The following is a 22,999-nucleotide window of genomic DNA, read 5'->3' as shown; positions in this document are numbered from 1 at the left end:
TTTACTCTTATTTAGGCCATATTTTTATTTTTCCCAGTGTGTTCTATTTTATTCTATTTATTTGTTTATTCAATCATTTACTTTTATCAACAAGTTTATATTCATATTAAAATTGAACCAGGTATTTGGTACCATCTAGTGGTCATATTCATTTTGAAAAGTATGCCAAACATTCACCTCCTCTATGTTGATTGCATTCACAACTAATTTTCTGAATTTAAATTTAATTCACACTCTAAAAATAAAAAAAATGTAGGCTGAGAAAGAATATAGTGAATAGTACACTCTAAAAATGCTGGGTTAAAAACAACCCAGTGCTGGATGAAATATTGACAAACCCAGCAATTAGGTTGTTTTGACCCAGCGGTCAGGTTCAATATTTAACCCAACCTTCTGGGTACACTCTTAAAAATAAAGGTGCTTTAAAAGGTTCTTCATGGGATGCCATAGAAGAACCATTTTTGGTTCCACAAAGAACCATTCAAAAGTTCTTTGAAGAACCATTTCTTTCTTACCTTTTTATAATCCGAAGAACCTTCTTTCACCACAAAGAACCTTTTGTGAAACAGAAAGGTTCTTCAGATGTTTAAGGTTCTTTATGGAACCATTAAGAAAAAAAAAGATTCTTCTATGGCACCTTTATTTTTAAGAGTGTAGTTTTAACTAAACCAGAGGTGGGTAGTAACGAATTACATTTACTTCGTTACATTTACTTGAGTAAATTTTTGGGGTAACTAGTACTTTTAGAGTATATTTAAAGATAGGTACTTTTACTCTTACTCAAGTACATTTATAGTGAAAAAACTTTACTTTTACTTCGCTACATTTGATGGCGTTCCTCCGTTACTGTCCTCAGAAACGTGTCGTTGGAATTTTCATTTCATGTCTGATAAAACTGCGTTAATGCTGCTTTGTGTACAGCTGTTACTATGGAAACCGTAATATTTCAGCGCTCCTAAAGCGCCCCCTGTGACAGATAATTAATTTTTCATTTCCAATACATTTTTTTCAGCTGTTTATGGTCAAATGATTGCAATTATCGACCCATGTTTTTATGGAGCAAACAGAGTTGTAAATGTAAAGAGTTAAGGTGCCTTCTAAAAATCTAAACAAGTACAGTAATATTTATGTTTTAAATAAATATAATAAATTATACACTCAATTTATCCCTTTTAATGTTATAAAGGATGAAATGCCATAGTGTAACATATTTAGTTTTTGTGTGAAACTGTATCTGAATTTTAAATCATGTCATTTTATGGCTTAATATTCTACTTTACATTGTCCAATCATTGTCCAATTTGAAATTCAGGGTTTTCACTTCATATCAATCAGATCAGAAGTAACTAGTAACTAGCTACTTGAGTACTTTTTCCATCAGATACTTTTTTACTCTTACTCAAGTAACTATTAAGATTGTTACTTTTACTCTTACTTGAGTAAATATTTCCATAAGTACTTGTACTTTTACTTGAGTACAGATTTTGGGTACTCCACCCACCTCTGCACTAAACTATTGCTTAAAACGTACTATATTTCTTGCTTAAAATGTACCCAAAAATAAACAATAAATGAAAATTAACAAGTTTAATAAATAAGAATTAAATAATAAACATTTTTGTTTATTGATAAATGTTCACCTTTTGAATATTGTTGATGCCTCTGGTAATTATGTGTCTGATTTTTAGTTTATGACCTATTTTGTGTTCATTTTAAGCCAGCCATGTAGCAATTTTTAAACAATAACTGAGGAAAAAAAAAAAAATTTTTTTTTGGAATTTAGTAAATTGCCAATAAACATAAATAATCATAAAGTCTTAAAAATGCTGGGTTAAAAACAACCATTTCTGTGTTATTTGGCAACCCAGCACTGGGTAAATATTAATATATTAATATTTCCAATTGGACAGAACACATGCTGGTTTATTTTGACGTGACAAGATCAGCAAGAGCAGCCAAATTGAATCTGTGGGAAATAAACTGCTATCAGTAGGCTGTTCCAGTTCATTAAATGACTTATATTCATGACTTATCTTATATTGATGTTTGAAAAGTTACATCAAAAACAGCTTTACCTCATCTGTCAGACATTTAGTTTCAACCCGTCAATCAAATGCAACAATGGCGCACTAGATAAATAGCGCTTCAATTGTAGCCACTGGGAAAGTTTGTTACATACAACAGTGAAGTAACGCGTCGTGTTTTAGCCCTAGGCTGTATCCGAAATCGGCCCCTATACCCTATCCACTATTCCCTACACTCTTTTCTCCTTGATTTGTTCAAACTTTTGGCATGTCTATAGTACTCCAGATGTTTTTCCTGGTCTGACCGATTGGTACAGCCCAAAACATGACAATAATTGACCATTTTTCAGTGGTATAGTTCACGTTTAGTGCTGCCAATATGGCCGATTGATTGTGCATTGTGTAAACACTCGGTTGAGAGTAAAAATTACCCAGCAGCTGAGTTACAGAAAAAATACCCAGCACTTGGGCAAAAAATATTCAAAATAACCTAATAAAATCAGCCAACAGGCTCAAAAAAAAACAGGAACCCAGCATTTTTTACAGGCTGGTATTTTTTTTTTTTTTTTTTTTTAGAGCTAAACTCTGCAGGGACACCGGCTCTCCAGGATCAACGTTCCCCATCTTTAATTGTGCACTAATTCATGTGTGCATACTCCTGATTTTTTCTTTATTTGGCCAATTATTTTAAATTACCATCCAGTGCTGACACTGAAAAGCTGATTCACTGCTTTTAAAATGTAATATTTTATGAAACAGGTTAGCGCTGTGGATCTCGCTTGTTTCATCTCTCTTTTTCCATCTCTCTACTTATCTCCATTTTTACAGTCCATTAAAAGAAGTGGAAATGGAGGAAAGGATAAGAGGGCAGTAAAAATCACATATCAGTGCTGAGCAGGAGACAGAAGTCTGAGACAGTACTCAGATCTCCTTTACAGAAATATAATGCTATATGCCCTTCTCATACTATCCCTCCTTCCTGTTTTCCTTCCTTCATCTTGTTAAACAGTTAGATGTTGCTTTATGTTTGCAATGTGTAATACTGTGTATCTGTGTGAATGTTAAGCCAAATGAATCAGAGAACAATTAAGACTCTCTTAATCTTTAAAATGCAAATGTTTAAAATGAGCATACACTAAAATTTTGTTATATTTAAATAGTGGCTTTACTCTGATTCGCTTACATCTTTGCAAGTCCGGCTTTGATGATGAGATGCTTTTGCATGCAGCATAATTATTTGAAATAAGTTATGATCAAAGATGATTTTTTTCTCATTTTCTCATCAAAGCCGAGTAAGCCAGCCTTGTTATTTTTTTAGAGAGAGAGTCAGTAGGAAAAATTAGGCACCACATAATTATTACTTTCGAGTCTAAACACAGCCCTTCTCTGAACATGTCGAAGTTGCATCCAACTCCACAACTCGCTCAAGTGTATAAAACACCTATATTTTGTATGCAGTTTTGTGTACATAGTTGGGGTCAAAAGTTTACATACACCTTGCAGAATCTGCAAAATGTTAATTATTTTACCAAAAAAAGAGGGATCATACAAAATGCATGTTATTTTTTATTTAGTACTGACCTGAATAAGACATTTCACAAAAAATACATTTGCATATAGTCCACAGCTGAATTTACAGTTAAAGAATTATAAAGTATTAAGAATCAAGTGTATGTAAACTTTTGAACAGGGTTATTTTTTTTATAAATTCAACTATTATTTTCTCTTGTGGACTACATGTAAACATCTTTTATGTGAAATATCTTATTCAGGTCAGTACTAAATAAAAAAATAACATGCATTTTGTATAATCCCTCTTAATTTGGTAAAACAAAAAATTAACATAGTGTATGTAAACTTTTGACTTCAACTGTATGTACGTATACAGTGTCACTGGTTACATATGGCCTATATTCTATGCTTCTTTCACAGGAAAATATAATATTTTGTGGATCCCTAAAATGTTAATTTCTCAGGCTTATAAAATTTAAACAGATTTTTCATACTATCATTGTCACACCTTGGTTCCTGTCTGTTGATTTAGTTCCTCATTTGTTCCCATGGTTATTCATTAACTGCTACACACCTGTTTCAGTTCTCCCTAATTACCCTTCCAGTATTTAAGTCTTGCGTTCTCCCCATTTCCTTGGTCTGCTATTATTTGTTACATGTGTTTGGATCTACCCTGTTCGTCATCATCGTGTATTTGCCAGTGTGAACTTTATTAAAACACGATTCTTTGAACTCCCTGCCTTTTTCTCCTCCGTTCTACCGCCAGACCGTTACAGTCATGTTATTCTATTCTTCAATTACAATTTTCTTAATGCCCATGTGTTCAATTCTTAATTAAAAGGATTCACACAGATAAAAGTGCATCATTAAATAAAAACGTACTGAAAAAGAAGCATGAAGGTGCAAATATGCAAGATATGCATAAGTATGCAAGCTTTTAATGGGTTATTTTCAAATTTCCCACAATTGGCCAGTTATTTCTGCTCTGTATGTCTGACCTTCATCGGATGAATATGATAAATCAACAAATGCAATGCAATGTTCTAATCAACTTTATTCAAAGCATGCTGCACAACTTCAAGTTTGCAAGTCAATACAGTTTACAAAATACTCCATGCAGCATTGAGGTCTTACTTAGAAAGTGCCTGACACACCGAGCATCGCGCATGCAGAGGGAGAGACGTCAGCCGGTGTGATCAGGGAAGGGGGTCCTTGAAAACGTGCAGGTGTCCCACCGGATGAACATCTCCCCCCCTCACGTGCTCTCGGCCACAAGTTCAACTTGAAGAAAAATACATTTTGACATCTTCGAAATCAAAACATCTGCAATTCAAGGTGCAAAAGTCACCGTTCACAAAACAGCATGCTTTTGGATGTGATTGTCTAGTACAAACCAAGACGGTGGGTTTGGGGAAGTCAGAATATATCTAATAATAAGGCGTGAACCCCATCCACCAAAAGGGAGAAGTCCAAACAAAAAAGTAAAAGTACTTTTTTTCGTGCAAGCATTTTCAACCGGGGTTTCAGTAATTAGACAAATTTCACAAATTAGACTGTTTATTTTAACGTCGCTACATCACGCGCTTTCCATTAAGACCAATTTTGTGCGGGTCCCTCGAAAAAGCATAATTTGTCGTTTATCACTTTGATATTAAAAATTGTTAAAACTATTTTAGATAACCAACTTTTAAAATAGGTACTTGCACCAAAGTAGGCTACAACTTGCGTTCGCAAGACCCCTCACCCATAATTTGCAGACTTTAACAACATACTGCAATAATAAATACATACTTTTACTTTTTTCTGAGGTAAAAACGTGTAAACACTTCACTGTAAAAAAAAAAAAAATTACAAGCAAAACTACCTCAATTACAAAAAGCTACGTAAACATGAATAAATACATTCTCATTTTGTAAACGTGCAGCTGTATATCTGTCATCTTTGCCTCAGTTCATCCACATCGCTTTTTCTTTTCAGAACACAAAGGGAGTGAAAATGTAAGTTGCATATCTTCGTGGCTCCCAGTCTGAGGACAACCGGGTGTCACTCGCTCCTGCAGCCCGGTTACAGGTGGCACCCGTGGCTAACTCAGTCCGATCATCACCGCCTCGACGTCTTTGGATGGTCTCCGGTCCTTGACCAGGAAGTTGATCATACTTTCGGACTTGATCATGAGGTTGCAACCGAGAAAGAAGATCCCGAACATCACCGTGAGTGAAAGAACGCACAGAACCGCGATCTGCACGACGCGCGTAACGAAGAGCTTGCGCTCGTCTTGAGCGAGAACTAAAGACCCGCCACCGTCGTTCGCGGTTACCTCGCTCGCGTTCCCCGTGCAGCAATCAACTAGTGTCCCCGCGAGCTCCTGACTGCGGTTGAGCAGAACGCCGTGCGTAAACACCGTGTGGTTAAAAAACGTTCCGTTCATCCTGAGCGGAGGCGCGGAAACCTGAAGCTGACGACAAGCGAGCCTCTTATGGCATCAACTCACTTTCTGCAACTGCCTGTTGAGTCGGGCAAGTTTCATGAGGAGGAAAAGTAATAAAAGTATCTGCTAAAATCATTTGTGATGGTTCATTCCATCAGCCTACACGCAAACTGGATAAAAAGTGCTTGCGTTCTCAGTCAAACAGAAGTCTCTGCAAGCACGATCAGCGCTCAAGGCATTTCCACAGCAAATGCAACTCAGCTGAGACCTGCGCGCAGGTTTCGTGTGCGCGCCTGGTCCATGTGGAGGTGGGTGGGGGGCCGGGAGAGAGAGCGCGCGCCATCAGCCTGGATGTCGCCAGGGAGACCGTTCTCTGTCAGCTCGAGTCGAGAAGATGCTCTAATCAATGGGATTTGATCCAGTGGTCAAAAATGTCAGCCCAAATCACCAGAAGCCCACGCCTTGAGCTGGAAGCACCTCTACGGTCTTTTCAAGAAAAGTGCTTTCGGAAGAGTTTCAAACTCATCTTGACCGATTCAGACAGCGTTTATTCCAACGGACATCGCTTTTTGTAGCGTTTCTGAAATAAAGCCAAGTGGGGAAAAAAACATCGGAAATGAAGCATAAATCTTTTATTTGTTGTTATTATTATTTATTTATTTGAATGCAAGTTTATTAAACCCTTAGACATTTGCAAAAATGCAAATGTGTTTTTTTTTTTTTTTTTGATGAGTAGTATATTTGATACACCCGACTTTAAAAAAAACGGCAACACTTTACAATAAGGTGTCATTTGTTAACATTAGTTAATGTATTAACTAACATGAACAATTAAAAATACATCTATTTATTAATCTGTGTTAATGTTAGTTAATAAAAATTGATGTTAGTTCACAGTGCATTAACTGTTGCAAACACAACTTGTGATTTTAATAATGCATTAGTAAATGCTGAAATTAACTAAGATTATGTAGTTAACTAATGTAGTTAAAAAACTAACTAATAATGAAATGCATATAAATGTTACCTATCACTCTATATCTCCCAATATGTTTTAGTACAACATGTAAATGCTTAGTTGATTTCATCTTTGTAGTTTTTATTGTGGGGGCAAAACATGATGCAATGCAACACAAGGATGACTGAGAGATTTTGGTACTCACATTTACCTAAGTTGCTTCAGGCCAGTTTAAATATTGCTAACATATATAAAATGTGTTATTTTATTTATTTTATGAAAATCAAAGATTTCACAGCAAAAGACACGTGTACCAAGACAAAGTCTTTTACTTGTTAAGAAAGTATTAGACAACAGAAGACATGTAGGACATTGTATATACAAAAAAAAAAAATCAGCAGTTTCGATCATGTTGATAATTTAGATATCTTAGAAATTAATGCAGTAAATGTCACGTGTAGGATTTATAGGATTAAAGTACTCAAGCTACCAAAATAATATTAATAATACAGTTTTAAAGTAAAACTGAATAAAAACAATAGAATATTGAGTCAATATCATACTGTTAAGTTACATTTCTTACACAGGACACACTTAAAAATGATTTTCATTGTGATAAATGATGGGTCTCAATTAAAACGGGTATGCTGTCACTGTAAAAAGATTTTGCTATGTCACTTAAAAACTAGCTTCATATATCATCTATATTAACTGGTTTAATCAAGTCAGAATATAATGTAATATTGCAGAATATATTTACTTAATAAATCAACGAAGCAGAAACAGCATCTGTCAGTTCTGCGGTGTACATCTTAAATTGATAGTTTACCCAAAACTAAATTATTTACTCACCCTCATGTCATTCAAAATCTGTTTGACTTTCTTTTTTTCTCCAGAAAACAAAAGAAGAATGCTGTAGTTTTGTTTTGGCTGTAAACTGAATATCAGTGAGGTCCAACACAACATTGGGCATATTATGGTTGCATTTAGAGGAGAAATTTTTTTCACGTTTTGTTATGTTACTACCTTATGTTAAACTGCTTAAAATAACTTTTTACCCCACATCAATCTACACTCCATACACCATAATGACAAAGTAAAAAACATGTTTGTAACAACTTGCGAATTTTTAGAAAAAACTGAAAGAACAGGATGATGCCAAGTATTCACACCCTTTTCTGGGACACTTCAAAATTATTGCTTGTAGATGTTACTACACTTTGAGTGGAGTTAATCTGTGGCAAATTCATTTGAATGGTCTTGATTTGGAAAGGCACACATGTCCTAATAAAAGGTCTAACAGCTGAAAATGCATTTCAGAGCAAAACCAAGCTATGAGGTGAAAAAAAAAACGCCTGTAGAGCTCAGAGACAGGATTACATCAATCCACCCATCTGGGAAGAGTTCAGACAAAAAATGTATGCTGCATTAAAGGTTCACAGAAGCATGTAGTCTCCATTATCCATAATGGAAGAGGTTTGCAACAACCGGGACAACTGATGGAGAAGGGCTTTGATTAGACTGGTGACCAAAAAGCTGACGTTCACTCTAGTTGAGCTCCGTGATCATATATGCAGATGGGAGAAACTTACAGAAGAAAATAACACCCAAAGAACTCTCAGATTGTGAGAAACAAGATTCTCTGGTCTGATGAACCTCAATTCCAAGCATCATGTTTGGAGAAAACCAAGCACTGCTTATAACCTGCACAGTAGTATCCCAACAGTACAGTATGGAGGCAGCAGCTTCATGCTGTGAGGCTGTTTTTCAGCGGCAGGGACTGAGGGACTCATAAGAGTAGAAGGAAAGCTCAACACAGCAAAATATAGAGATAGCCTTAATGAAAACCCAGTCCAGAGCATTCAGAACCCCAGACTGGGTGGAAGGTTCACCTTCCAACATAACAATGACCCTAAGCACACAGCAAGAGTGGCTCATAGACAACTCTGTGAATGTCCTTGAGTGGGCCAACCACAGCCTGGACTTGAACTCAATCAAATATTTTTGGAGAAACCTGAAAATGTCTGCCAGGCCTCATCCAAGCTGACAGAGTTTGAGAGGTGAAGATGTGAGGCGAAGAATGGCAGATGATTGGCAAATGCAGATGTGCAAAGGTTGTCACATCATACCAAAAAAGACTTGAAGCTGTAAAGGTGCTTCAAGTATGTACCGCTGTTACGCCAGGCCAGCAGAGGGAGCCTTTGCCTCTCAGTGACTGTTGCTGCTCCCTCTGCTGCTTCACTGGTTACTTCCTGTCTGTCAGCCATTTTAAGCAGCACCATGCCAAACACAAGCTGCGAAGTATTGTTTTGCCTAGCTAGAACAACCGGCCCATTGAGGAGTATGTGGCTGACTTCTGCAAACTTTGTTACCAGGTAGATTTCACGGACATTTTTCTAAAGCACATTTTCTATTATGGACTGAACCAGAAATTAAAACCTAGTATGCCTTTACACACCCCGCACTGGACACTTGAACAATACATAGACTATGCTCTCCTGCTGGCCGGTTCACCTTTTACTGTTGGGATTGTGGATGAGGAGCCCCACAGTCCTACAGCACCCACATCACCAGAACTTTTACACATCCCATCTGTCATGTCTGGAACAGTTCAAGCCACATTTACCAAGCCAAAGCCTGCTAACGTCAGATCTACCAAACCACAACCAGCTAACAAAATGGCCGCCACGCCAGCTCACAAGATGGCTGCCGCCATGTCAGAATCTGCACCCAAGATGTCTGCTAGCCCAGAGTCACAGCGCAAGATGTACTGCACTTTCTGAGTCAGGTCAAGCAACTGCACTTTCTGAGTCAAGCCAAGATACCACTTCCAATCCTGAGTCAAGTCAAGCAGCACTTCCTGAGCCCAGTCAAGCAGCACTTACTGAATCAAGCCAAGACACCCCAACACTTTCTGAATCTAAGCTAGTTACGACCGCACTAACAGAGTCACATCAAGACACTACAGTACCTCCTCAGTCAAGTCAAGTCACAGCTGTTCCTTCAAGGCCAAGTCACGTCTCGCCCGAGCATCCAGAGCCAAGTCACGCCTCACCCGAGCATCCAGAGCCAAGTCACGCCTCGCCCGAGCGTCCAGAGCCAAGTCACGTCTCGCCCGAGCATCCAGAGCAAAGTCACGTCTCGCCCGAGCGTCCAGAGCCAAGTCACGTCTCGCCCGAGCGTCCAGAGCCAAGTCACGCCTCGCTCCCAAGCCATGCAGAACCCTCGCTCCCAAGCCACGCAGAGCCCTCGTTCCCAAGCCAAGCAAGCCACGCAGAGCTAACGCTCCCAAGATTTTCATCTTCCAGCCCGGTGGGCACCCCATTGCTGACTGCGTTACCTGTGATGGCAATCGCCATTTTGAGTGTGTGGGCTGCACACTGCGTCCCAGAGGCCTCGTCTGCCCATGAGTCTGTCAACGAGTCTGCTCTAGAGGCCTCGTCTGTCCACGTGTCCGCTGCGCCTATACCTCTTACAGAGGTGGCGTCTTTGGCGGAACCCCCTGAGGAGGCGGCTCCCGCTGCAGATCCTCAGAAGGGGGTATCATCCAGACATGAACCTACTGCCCGCTCAACCACTGTCAAGTTTCCTGCTCTCCCTGCACCTCCATGGTTTCCCGCTCTGCTGTGGGGATTCTTGTTTCTGTCCACTCTGCCATGGCTACCCAAGCTCCCTGATCAGCCATGGTCCCTTGAACTGTTTGCCCTGCCATGGCTACCCAAGCTCCCTGATCAGCCATGGTCCCCTGAACTGTTTGCCCTGCCATGGCTACCCAAGCTCCCTGTTCTGCCATGGCCCCTTGAACTGCTTTGGCTACCCAAGCTCCCTGATCCACCTTGGCCTTCTGAACTGTCTGCTCTACCAAGGCCCCCTGCTCTACCTGCACCACCCTGGCTCTCGCTGGATTCTCTGCCTTTGCTCGACGGTCCAGGCCCACCACTACTCCATAGTGATCCTGTTGTCCCTGTCTGTCCTGTCACGGCTATGAAGGCCGTTCCTGAAATCCCTGCCCGCCCTGACTCTGCACCTTGTTCCCCCCACCATTTTGGACTTATTGTTTTGTATTTTGTTTGAGCGCCAGGAGTCGCTCCTAGAGGAGGGGGGGGGGGGGGGGGCTATGTTACGCCAGGCCAGCAGAGGGAGCCTTTGCCTCTCAGTGACTGTTGCTGCTCCCTCTGCTGCTTCACTGGTTACTTCCTGTCTGTCAGCCATTTTAAGCAGCACCATGCCAAACACAAGCTGCGAAGTATTGTTTTGCTTAGCTAACTCTACCGAGCAATTTTCCCTGTTTCTCCGTGTCTTGTTTCCGAGTTTCCGTGTTCCATAGTTTCTAGTTTAGTTCTTGTTTTGTTTTCCAAGTCTTAGCCTAGTCTTAGTTTTGCCTTGTTTGTTTCGTTTGTTTCCCTTGTTATTTTGGACTGCCCTACGACCCTCACGCCTGCTTCACTGGATTACTCTTTCGGATTACCCTGTTTATTCCCCTTGCTGGTGTTTTGACCCTGTCTGTCGACTACGATCTGTCTAATAAAGCTTGCAATTGGATCCTCATCTCCGTCGTCATTCGTAACAACCGCGTTAAGAATATGAATACTTATGCAATTATTTCATTTTTCAAACAGTTGTTATGAAAAAAAAAGTAATTTAAAGCAGTTTAACATAAGGCTGCAACATAACAAAACGTGGAAAAAAATGAAGGGGTTTGAATACTCTAGCAAAAGCACTGTATATGTTATTACTTTAAAAATATATATTTCAAACAGCCAGCTTGAACACAATTAGGGCCTGAGCAAATTAAATTGACAACTTGTTTCCCAAGAGACAAGGCCAGTGCAGTTCCAAATATCACAAAAAATATGAAACAAACATTGATTTACACAGAGTACAGTGTTCTCCAGTGAAACTGTGACAATTATTTGAAAAAGTGAGGACAGTGCATGAGACGCTGCCAGGCGAGTTTGTTGAGAGCGCGCGGGCGGGCGTGCGGTGGCTGGCAAATGTCACACTGACAGAGAAAACCGTGGGAGAGAAGAGACGGGGATAAATTAAGAAACGAAATACGAAGTGTCGATAAAACCAGAACAAACTTTTAGGCGAAAGTCAAGCCGTTCTGCGCACACTATTGATTCTTCACCTTCTATGCCAAAAAGAGAGAGAAAAAATGTAATTAGCATTTAGCCTGCCTGTAAAAGTAATGATTTGCAAAAAAGAAATAAGATTAATTAATTTGTGTAAAGGTTACAGACAGACTTTAATCCCCAAACTCTTCAGCATGTTAATGTGGTCAAATTAGATTATTGTTTAGAATGCACTTAGCCCAGTTGTTGCTATAAATAACACTGCAGTGCCATGTTTTCTGTCTATTCGTCTTGTGCTTTTCATCATTTATTGCATGGATTAATATAAAAGAAGCTTAAGAGCGTAAATGCTGCATATCTCCCACACGGTTTCACTGGACTTCACACGTTACTAACTTCCTTTGTGCTTTCTGCTGTAGTTCATCACAACGCACAATTATTCATCATCCTGAGACTCACAGACTAATCCAACATTGCTATTCCTACGAGTCCAGCATATCACTGAAATACTGTATTTCACATATTTAGATATTGACGTATCTTCACACTCCTTAGCAACAGGCCACCTTTATGCATAGTGACAGATGGTTGGTTATTTTGGCTGGAGAAAACAGAGAAAAGGAATGAGACGCATGGATAGAGACAGAGGAGGTTGCAGGGTGAACGGTCAGAAAAGCGGGGAGATGTTTCCACTTAACTGAGGGAATTGGCAGCCTAGCAACAAAATTTAAGTGAAGATGTCCCCTAGCAACCAAATAGGCTTCACTCCCTTTTCTTACTGCGCATACACTTCCACACAGAACGCGATGAAGTTCAACAGTGCAACAGATACAGAATTGCGCAGGCATGCTTGCATATGCGCAGTTAAACAGGACGCGCTGTTCTCGACTGGTTCTTTTAGTTTAATTATTGCAGTTGATTCTGAAGAAAACAAAGGTTTAACCTTTCTTTGCCACATCGTTAGGACTGTTTGTTGTCTGCGGGGGGTTCAAACCTCCTCTCTATCTAAATGGCACTTTGCTGAGCTCACCCAGCGAGTACATTAGCAGTCTAGCGCTAACCAGAGGACCCAGAGAGGTCTCGCAGCATGGTGCTGTACGCGCTCACATGACGTTATGTGAGTTCGTGTGAGAGACTTGGCATAGATTTATAAAGAAAAAAAATGTCATAGCAAAATTAGATTCTCTATTATCGGCAGGCGTTCAGCTGTGCAAGTTTCTATGTGTGTTTATTTGCCTAACCCTAACAAAGACTTATATTGTTAGAAACGATTTTTATTGTGCATAAATGCTGGTCTTTTTAACGTTTTATTCATCAAAGAATCCTCAAAAAAGTATCACAGGTTCTAAAAAAATATTTGGAAGCACAGCTGTTTTCAACATTGATAATAAAAGTAATAAATCAGCATATTAGAATGCTTTGAACACAGAAATAAATATACTTTTAAGTACATTAAAACAGAAAACATTATTTTATATTGTAATAACATTTCACAGTATTACGGTTTTCTGTCTTTTTGATTAAATAAATGCAGCCTTAATGAGCATAAGAGACTTCTTTAAAAACATTACAAGTTCTACTGATCCTAAACGTTTGAACAGCAGTGTATGTATTATTTTGTCTAGTTCAAGAATGCACTGTGCATCAGTGCGATCAGCAGATAATGATGCTTTAATTAAGACAGACTCACTCTGTGAGAAGACCTTTTACTGCAGAGTTCAGACTTGCTCTGCACACGTGCCCACACACACACACACACACACACACACACACACTAACAGCAGCCTTCTACCTTCTGCATTAATTGTTTCTGCTTTTTTTTTTGTCTCCTATCAGCCCTCTTCTGGGAGAACACATCACACACACTCACTTCATGTGGTCAAAGATCAATTTCTCCAGCACAGCTCAATCCAAACAAGCATTATGTGTTATTAGCCCGCACTGACCCCCCGGATCGGGTCTGGAGCTCCGGCGATCTATTAGGCATTTCTTTCTAAACTCAAAGTGCATGAATGAAAGTGGAGTCACAGGTGAGTAATGGAGATTATTGAGGAAGTATTGTCAGGAGAACTGAAACGCAAACACAATAGCGCAGATCAGGGTGGCGTACCGTGGCTTATCCCTCTACCTCTCTCTCTCTCAAACACAATTCCACAATTCCAGCACACTAGGCAGTAGCTAAGCAACAGGCCAGAGAGGGGGAGAAAAAAAACTGAGAGACACAGAAGGGATGGGGTGACAGAGTCATTGGGTCTAGTGGTATCCGCGGTTTCTTTAGCATTGATCTAATCAGGCCCCACCAGTCTACCTTTCTCTCTCTCTCTCTCTCTCATTATTTCTCCCAACCTCTATCCTTCAAGGGAATTATTGAGATCTCATGATAGGGGCTGTTCTGTCTGACAGTCTATACAGGTATGTGTCTCAGCCGGAAAAAGGCTGAATGATTACTTTATAATACAGTAGGAGAGACTGGTTCTAGTTGTCACATGTTTCACTCCAGTGAATACTACTGTTGATAAGATTTCGGTAAGATTATTTCATCTCCTATGCTCACTTATTACTCCAGTTTCAGTGTCACATGATACTTCAGAAACCATTTTGCACTGTTCTCTGAGGTCCACTTATAATGTTATCAGGATTTTTACATCAAAAATAGTACAAATTTTCCACAACTTGGCACAGCACAGAGTCTTGTTGTCTTTGGACCCATCTTTATCGTTTGTTTTTGCATAGACCTGCATTTGCCTCTGGTTATTTACACTACAAGCTGGAATCAGTGGGAGGGGCTAAACAGGCAGTGATGTAGAAGCAGGTGTTGATCTTCTTCTTCGTTTTGGCAGACTGGCTTCAATACAAGCTATTTTTTAGACTAACATTTTTATAAGATATTTCACATGAACAAGGACAAACTGCAAAAATGGAGATGCGTACTATTACAGTATATAAGAGAAAGCAATAGTTGAATTTATAAAAATGACCCTGTTCAAATGTTAACATATACTTGATTCTTAACACTGTGTTGTTACCTGAATGATTCACAGCTGTGTTTTTTTTTTTGTGATAGTTGTTCATGAGTCCCTTATTTGTCCTGAACAGTTAAACTGCTGCTGTTCTTCAGAAAAATCCTTCAGCTCCCACAAATTCTTTGGTTTTTCAGCATTTTCAGCATTGTGTATTTAAACCATTTCCAACAATGACTGTATGATTTTGAGATCCATCTTTTCACACTGAGGACAACTGAGGGACTCGTATGCAACTATTACAGAAGGTTCAAACACTCACTGATGCTTCAGAAGAAAAAAACGATGCATTAAGAACCGGAGGGTAAAAACTTTTGAACAGAATGAAGATATGTACATTTTTCTTATTTTGCCTGTATCACATTTTTTCATTTAGTACTGCCCTTCAGAGGCTACAGAAGATAGTTACATGTTTCCCAGAAGACAAAATAAGTAATATTTACCCTGATCTTCTGTAATAGTTGCATAAAAGTCCCTCAGTGTGAAAAGATGGATCATACAGTCAAAATCATACAGTCATTGTTGGAAAGGGTTTAAATACACAAAAATGTTGAAAAACCAAAGAATTTGTGGGACCTGAAGGATTTTTCTGAAGAACAGTGGGCAGGTTAACTGTTTAGGACAAACAAAGGGACTCAGGAACAACTATCACTAAAAAACAAAAATAAACAAACAAACAAAAAAAAAAACAGCTGTTGATAATTCAGGTAACTACACATTTTTATAAATTCAACATTTTTGTCTCTTGTGGACTATATGTAAACATCTTCTATGTGAAATATCTTATTCAGGCCAGTACTAAATACAAAAAAAATAAAAATAAAAATAAAAATAAATGTATTTTGTATGATCCCTCTTATTTTGAAGATTCTGCAAGGTGTATGTAAACTTTTAACTTCAGCTTTATATCAAAAGATCAAGGTATTTTGATTTCTTGGTTCATGACCTCTTTAATGCATCCTTGCTGAAAAAAGTATTCATTTCTTTCAAACAAACAAACAAATACAGTAACAATTTACCTTGGTTATTTTCTCATTGCCCTCTCCTTTGCAATGTCTTTATTCATACTGTTTTGAAGCAACACTGCATGCTGTGAAGTAAAAAGAGAACAGAAAGTGAATCAGAATATATTAATTTTTATGACTCGAGATGATGATTGGAGATGGCTTTGGTGTCTTGCTCTGCAGACACTCTGAAAACCCTTCCAGCCTCCATTAATGATACCAAATTGACTCTGTATGTAAGACGTATAATTCAGTTCCAAGCGGCATTTGAAAGCATTTGACCAGCAAGTGGCATTTGATCTAATAACTAAACTCTATTTTCTAGCTGAATGTTTTTTCATCGCATCAAGGTGTTATCCTCCTGCTAAGACAATTTTATGCAAAAAGAGCTGCAGTGTTTTAAAAGTGATCTGAAAGACGCTAATTTTCTTGCTCAGATTGGAAAATTGTGAGATAATAAAAAAGCAGTCACAGATTATATCATGTGAACCTCTTCATGCTATTGAACGGTCAAAGACATTTATCATGGTTTAACAGGGTACAGAAGAGGGTCGTACTTCTCTTTGAGCTCTCAAAGAATCAGAACTAATGGGCTCCTTAAAGATAGTGGGGCAATTTAGACAAGCCAAAGGCTCATCAGTTCATCATTGCTGCAAAGTGACTCTGGATATGCTTAACCTCAAGAATTTGAAGCATATGAGCTATATTACGTACTTGAGCCGTATTGTGTCAGCGATCCAGCTCCCAGGATGTGCTGTAAGGGAACTGTAGGCATATCCATAAAGATCATTTTTAGTCCATCCAAAACTCAACCTCTGAATACCAGTCACAGGCAGTGACTCCATCATTCGAGTACTCTGAATGCGCTCTGTCAGGCACAGACAAACTCACAATGAACTAATTCATAAGGAGTTCCAGTACCTGGGGGCAATTTAAATTGGTTTTCTCCTTCACAGGGACCTGATGTCTTAGGAAGCAAAAGTGAAGAAGAAAATACAGAGGCCAACATCAGTTCAGCAGAACAAAATGTGAGACAACCAGCCAAAAAACATCCTCAGAGGATTTACAGTAGCTTGCCAACTTGGAACACAAAGCTCAAATGGAGCTGAAAGGAGGTAGGATAGAGTCATGGATGAATTCACTCCTTGTTATTCCTAATAAATCAATCAAGAGTGACAATATCTGCAAAAATAGCATGCATTTTCAGCTCTGGACTTTATAAACAAGAGAAGAGAACATCAATGTCAGCCACAACTGACGGCTTTAACAAGCTTGTGTTCGTGTGAAAATGGCACATCCACTAACAGCAGCCTGTATTGGATGAAACTGATATTATGATAGTGGATTATGTGTGTGAATTTTTTTATGTTTATGCATTCAAAGTGTGTGGGTTGTCTCAGTTTGAAGGCGCACGAGTGACATCATTACTTTTCAAAATAGCAACTGCAAATGAACCCAATATTCCATAACCAACATACCTTATAAGCACACGCACACACACGCACACACACACACACACACACACACACACACACACACACACACACACACACACACAGAGTGTCATCACCACCTAAAGCCTGCAATCGCAGGTTAGGGTTACCATAGCAACCAAAAGAGATAATGGCCATATAGTTGGGGGGATGCCGCAGGGTGTGTGTGCATGTGTGTGTGTAAGAGAGAGAGATGTCTGTGTCAAAAAGTCACTGACACTATAGTGGATGATGGCTAGTCATCTCCTGTTATAATACATAAACCTGTTTAGACCTCAGCACTGATCTGAGCGGCGAGTTTTTTATCCACTCACATGGTTTTTCTTTTTACAGATACTGATAAGGAAAGGAATGATGACGTCCGTATAATATCCATATAAACAAGAAATGTTATGTAAATAACATTTAATGTTCAATGCCACATTATTTGCCATCACTGACTTGCATTGATCTATTATAATACATGGTCAGACTGTCTAGTGTTGAGTTAAACAGACTGACACTAAATACTAACACAGTGTTACAGTGATTAAAGTTGCCATCGGTCTCTAACACGAGATCCTGCTGGGACGCCTGGCATTTACTAAATGAAGCATTACTTCTTAATGTCTTAATATCAATTAATCATTGATACATTTGTGCAAGGAGGATGAGGTACCTTAAGGCAATGGTTTTCAACTGGTGGGTTGTGATCCGAAAATGAGTCACAGTCTGGTCATAGTCAGCAGGGGGAACAACGACAAAGTGCAAAAATGGAGATGCATACTATTATAGTATATAAATAATACTAAAATAACACTGGTTTTAATATGAATGTATAAAAGGGGTCATAAAACACTGAGCATGTTTTTTGTTGTGAATGTCAAAAGTTGTTTTTGGCAAAAAGTGTTAATCTAGACTGCATGCTCTCATCCTCAAAAACCATAAACAAAACCAAGCAAAGTTGTGAGAAATAGCTCACTCAGTAACTCAGACTGATTCTTTATATATATTTCTGCAACACTGCAATTACGTACCTTACTGCAGGTTTCGTGGCCCTTTCAAAGTTAAATGTCCAGAGACTCTAGAGTTTGTTTCAACTGGTAACTGCAGTGATTCCTACATATATAGTCAAGTTCTAAATTATTCATACCCCTGACAAACTCTGACTTAAAGATACTTTTATTCAACCAGCAAGTTTTTTTTTTTGTTTTTTTTTTTTTGGCTGGAAATGACACAGGCTTCTCCCAAAAGATAAGACAAAGTACAAGAGGCATCATTTTGGAAAAAACTATTTCTCAGCTTTTATTTACATTTGAACAAAAAGTGGCATGTCCAAAATTACACATACCCTTTGCAAACTGTCACAGTCTATGGGAAAATCCAAAGTTCTATACCATTCCAAATAGTCCAAGCTGTTCTAAAGCATCCTAATTAGCCTGATTCATCAGGAACAGCTGTTTTAATCAACTCAACAGGTGAAAAACAGAAGATCTCTGCTGCTGGTTTGTGGACAGCCGTGATTAAGACAAAGGAGCTCACTGAGGACCTGCAGCTGCGCATTGTGGCTGCTCACAGGTCAGGAAAGGGCTATAAGACCATATCTAAATGTTTTGAAGCTCCAGTGGCTACAGTGCAAAGTATCATTAACAAATACAAGACGTTCTGCACTGTGAAAAATCTCAGAGGATGTGGTCAGAAGCCAAAAGTGACACCTGTGCTGGCCAGGAGGATAGTCAGAGAGGTAAAACAGAATCCAAGGATCACCACCAAGGCCATCCTGATGAATCTGGGCTCTGCTGGTGGCAACATCTTAATTTTTTGGCCACAATGATGTAGCCTTCATTTGGTGTAAAAAAGGAGAAGCCTTCAACACTAAGAACACCATCCCCACTGTCAAACATGGTGCTGGGAACCTAATGTTTTGGGGGTGTTTTTCAGCCGGTGGACCAGGGAACATAATCACAGTAAATGGCAGCATGAAAAAGGAGCAATACATTGAACTTCTCAACAACAACATCCGGCAGTCTGCAGAGAAACTTGGCCTTGGGCACCAGTGGACATTTCAGCACGACAAAACACACAGCAAAAGTGGTGAAGAAATGGATAGCAGACAAATTCCTGACTTAAATCCAATTGAGAATCTGTGGAGGGATATAAAGATCAGGGTGATGATAAGGAGACCCTCCAACCTGAAAGAGCTGGAGCTCATCACTGAAGATGAATGGGCAAAAAGACCAGTGGAGACATGCAAAAAAGCATTTGATTGCTGTGAAAGCCAGAAATAGGCTTTTCTATTGATTATCGAGAAGGGTGTGAATAATTTTAGACATACCTTTTTGTTCAAATGTAAATAAAAGATGAGTAATATTTTTTCCACAACGATGCCTCTTGTACATCGTCTTATAATCTTTTGGGAGAAGCCTGTGTCATTTCCGGTCAAAAAAAAACTTGATGGTTGAATAAAATAACTTTAAGTCAGAATTTGCCAGGGGTATGGATAATTTCGGGCTTGACAGTAGGTAAACTTTTTTTTTCAGTTTTTGCCGAAATGTAGCCTATGTGGAGGCATATATTTCCAGTAACCCTATGTTGCAGATTACATTAAACAAGAATATAGGAAAAACCATGGTTTGTGCTGACCCAAGTTAGTTAATAGCTGCTGAAAGCAAGAAACAATTGAAATTCAACTGAAATCAAACACTCAAACTCAACGAATGAAAAAATAGCTCTTTACGGTAACAATTGCAGGTTAAAAACTACTCCAAAAGCTACTGAAAACCACTGCTTTAAAGTCTCCAGTCAATTGTGTTTGTGCAAGAGTGAGGATTGTCTCTATGGAGATATCATGAAATGAGATAAAGAGCAAGACAAAGAGAGAGAAAAGACTCTTTTAGAAGTGGAAAGGCTCATGTATCTAAATTCCTCTTATCAGCACCTTTCATTGATTTTTTTTTTTCTCATCCAGAATTATACAGATTTAATAGAGCAAGTGTGAAGACATAAGCAGCTCAGAAGACATTGAGCTAAATGTTTTACTTGATATCTCAGAGCCAAATGCACTCATAATAAATGAATCTGTCTTGTTTTTCCTCCCTCTCTTTCTCTCATCTTGTTTCTCAATGCCCCCACAGTGACAGGGCTTTTAAAAATAGCCGCGCTTCCTCCTGATTACGGCACGTGTCTTGATTAATTACAGTGTTTGAGGTGTTACTGTGGGGTGGGTGTGATCGTTGTGGGAGAAGAGCATTGAAATGAGTGAGAGAACAGGAGAGTGGGAGCACACTGAAGGGAATATGCAGCACTTTCATTAAACTCTCATGCCTCCAAAAGTTTGCTGCTGCTTGCCGCAAAGCACTCATTGGTTCAGTGACTGGCCCCCTTATATGGGTCCAAAAGTCTTAGTATTAGGGATTCAAAATCTAATTTAAACCTTATTTATTTCAATTATCAGCTGGGCAACTGATTCTCCTGTATCATAAATGATTTTAATGGTTTTCACCCAGCTTTTCACTTTACAAGCTGTTAAATGACGAACTGGAGTCATGTGGATTACTTGTGGATTATTGTAATATTTCTATCAGCTGTTTGATCCCTTATTCTGATGGCACCCGTTCACTGCAGAGGGTTTGTTGATGAGCAAGTGATATAATGCTACATTTCTCCAAATGTGTCTACATCTAAGATAGTCTGAGTTTGTAATTTTTTTTATTTATGGGTAAAATATTCATTTACATCTTGAACACCAGAAAGCAAGGACTGCCACATATCCACTGTCTTATTCCTCTTGGCTTTGACCACAACTTTCTTATTTTATTTTATTTTTTAAACAATGGATAGACACACACTAGTGTACTCACAATCACATTGCATTTACAGCAGCTTTACCACAGAACTGGACAATGCCTAACTGGGTGGGATTACCTCAGCAACAACACACATAAGTGATGACAGGCATGCATTTTAATGTGGTTGCTATTACTTTGCTTCATTGTGATACTGTAAATGTGTGATTTGCATTTTATGTATGCATGTATCCAAATTTTTAGTTATAAGTACATATTAAAAATTACCATTTTTTTCAATGATTCCAGCTTAATTAATTTCTCCTCTTGCCTTCCACAGAAGGAAAACGCCATGTTTGTTAAAATGATAAAAATGGTTAATGGATGGTTAAAAAATGACAGATTTAACTAAATATTAACATTTGTCATAAAAAGTACTATTCCTTTAAGTGCAGTACTTCTACACCTTTGTTGAGACATCTGTGTTATTTATTTTGTTAAAACAATTCTATAGTGTCATCTAGTGGATAGTTTGGGTACCTCAAAGCACTTATCCATTTTAAGTTACGAAAGTTCTGTAAATATATTTATTCTGACAAATAAATAATTCCATAACCATACAATACCATTTAAACAAATAAAAGGTCAAACAAAAGTTATGCCAGTTATGACACAAAAATGCTGAAAACTCAAAGAATTTGTGGGACCTGAAGGGTTTTTTCTGTAGAAGAGTAGGCAGTTTAACTGTTCAGGACAAACAAATAGCTGAACTAAATGAAAAAAAAAAAAAAAAAAAACACAGCTGTTGATTATTCAGAACACAGTATTAAGAATCAAGTGTATGTAAACTTTTGAACAGGGTAATTTTTATAAATTCAACTATTATTTTCTCTTGTGGACTATATGTAAACATCATTTATGTGAAATATCGTATTCAGGTCAGTACTAAATAAACAAGAACATGTGTTTCGTATGATCCCACTTATTTTGGTAAAATAATCAATTTTGCAGATTCTGAAAGGGGGTTTAAACTTTTGACCTCAACTGTATAAGGTCTATGCACACAACTTCTGGAATTATTTTCAGATATCTAATAGGATATGTGGCAACTTAAAAACACAAATGCCGTATTTATGTATTAGCTACATACATAGAAGACACAACAATTTTGTACAATTTTATGCCAGAACAAAACATAGTTCCCATACAAAAGCAGTCCAGCTAGTAGTCTTACTGCCTTTTAAGAAGAAATTATAGTAAATCAGTACCTGTTGCAATGTGATCATGTATGTTTCTTCTAAGTATGTCCTAATCATTTGTTATCCCAAATAAACACAATGCAAATGTAAGAAATAGTTTGTGAATACTTTATTTTCTTATTGAATGCCTCTATTTTATACCAATTAAGTGAGTGTCAGTGTAACTGATCATACTAATAATAATGACAATGATAAAAAGACTAGCGAAAAAGTTTTTATATGTAGCAACGGGGTAATGTGTGGCAGCATGACATCTAATTTCATTGTTTGTTTTTGTGACCCTGGACCACAAAAGTAACCAAAACCACTGAAGCAGTGCAACCTGTGTGACATAGTTCATCAAAGCCCATGTTTTCAACACAACCTTCCACAACCAGTTTCTCCAGTTATTTATTTATTTATTTATTTATTTATTTATTTTCAGCTCAACCACCTCTAACGTTACAGATAAGCACAAGAGAA

The 22,999-nt window shown here is 38.4% G+C and overlaps 1 protein-coding gene across 1 annotated transcript; it reads right to left on the bottom strand.

Annotated features, from left to right (window-relative positions):
* Positions 1–5,619: 5,619 nt before the first annotated feature.
* rprml (reprimo-like) lies at positions 5,620–5,964 on the bottom strand. Its single transcript, XM_073832652.1, has one exon. It carries the CDS (start codon positions 5,962–5,964, stop codon positions 5,620–5,622), a length of 345 nt encoding a protein of 114 aa, XP_073688753.1.
* Positions 5,965–22,999: the final 17,035 nt, after the last annotated feature.

This window comes from Garra rufa, chromosome 1 (assembly GCF_049309525.1).
Source record: "Garra rufa chromosome 1, GarRuf1.0, whole genome shotgun sequence".
NCBI classification, from domain to species: Eukaryota; Metazoa; Chordata; class Actinopteri; order Cypriniformes; family Cyprinidae; genus Garra; species Garra rufa.
The sequence above is the reverse complement of the archived record's forward strand: the minus strand, read 5'-3'. Positions and strand labels throughout refer to the sequence as shown.

What these genes read in the sequence shown, in the direction of transcription:
- rprml (XM_073832652.1), bottom strand. Translation starts at nt 5,964, where the DNA reads ATGAACGGAACGTTTTTTAACCACACGGTGTTTACGCACGGCGTTCTG.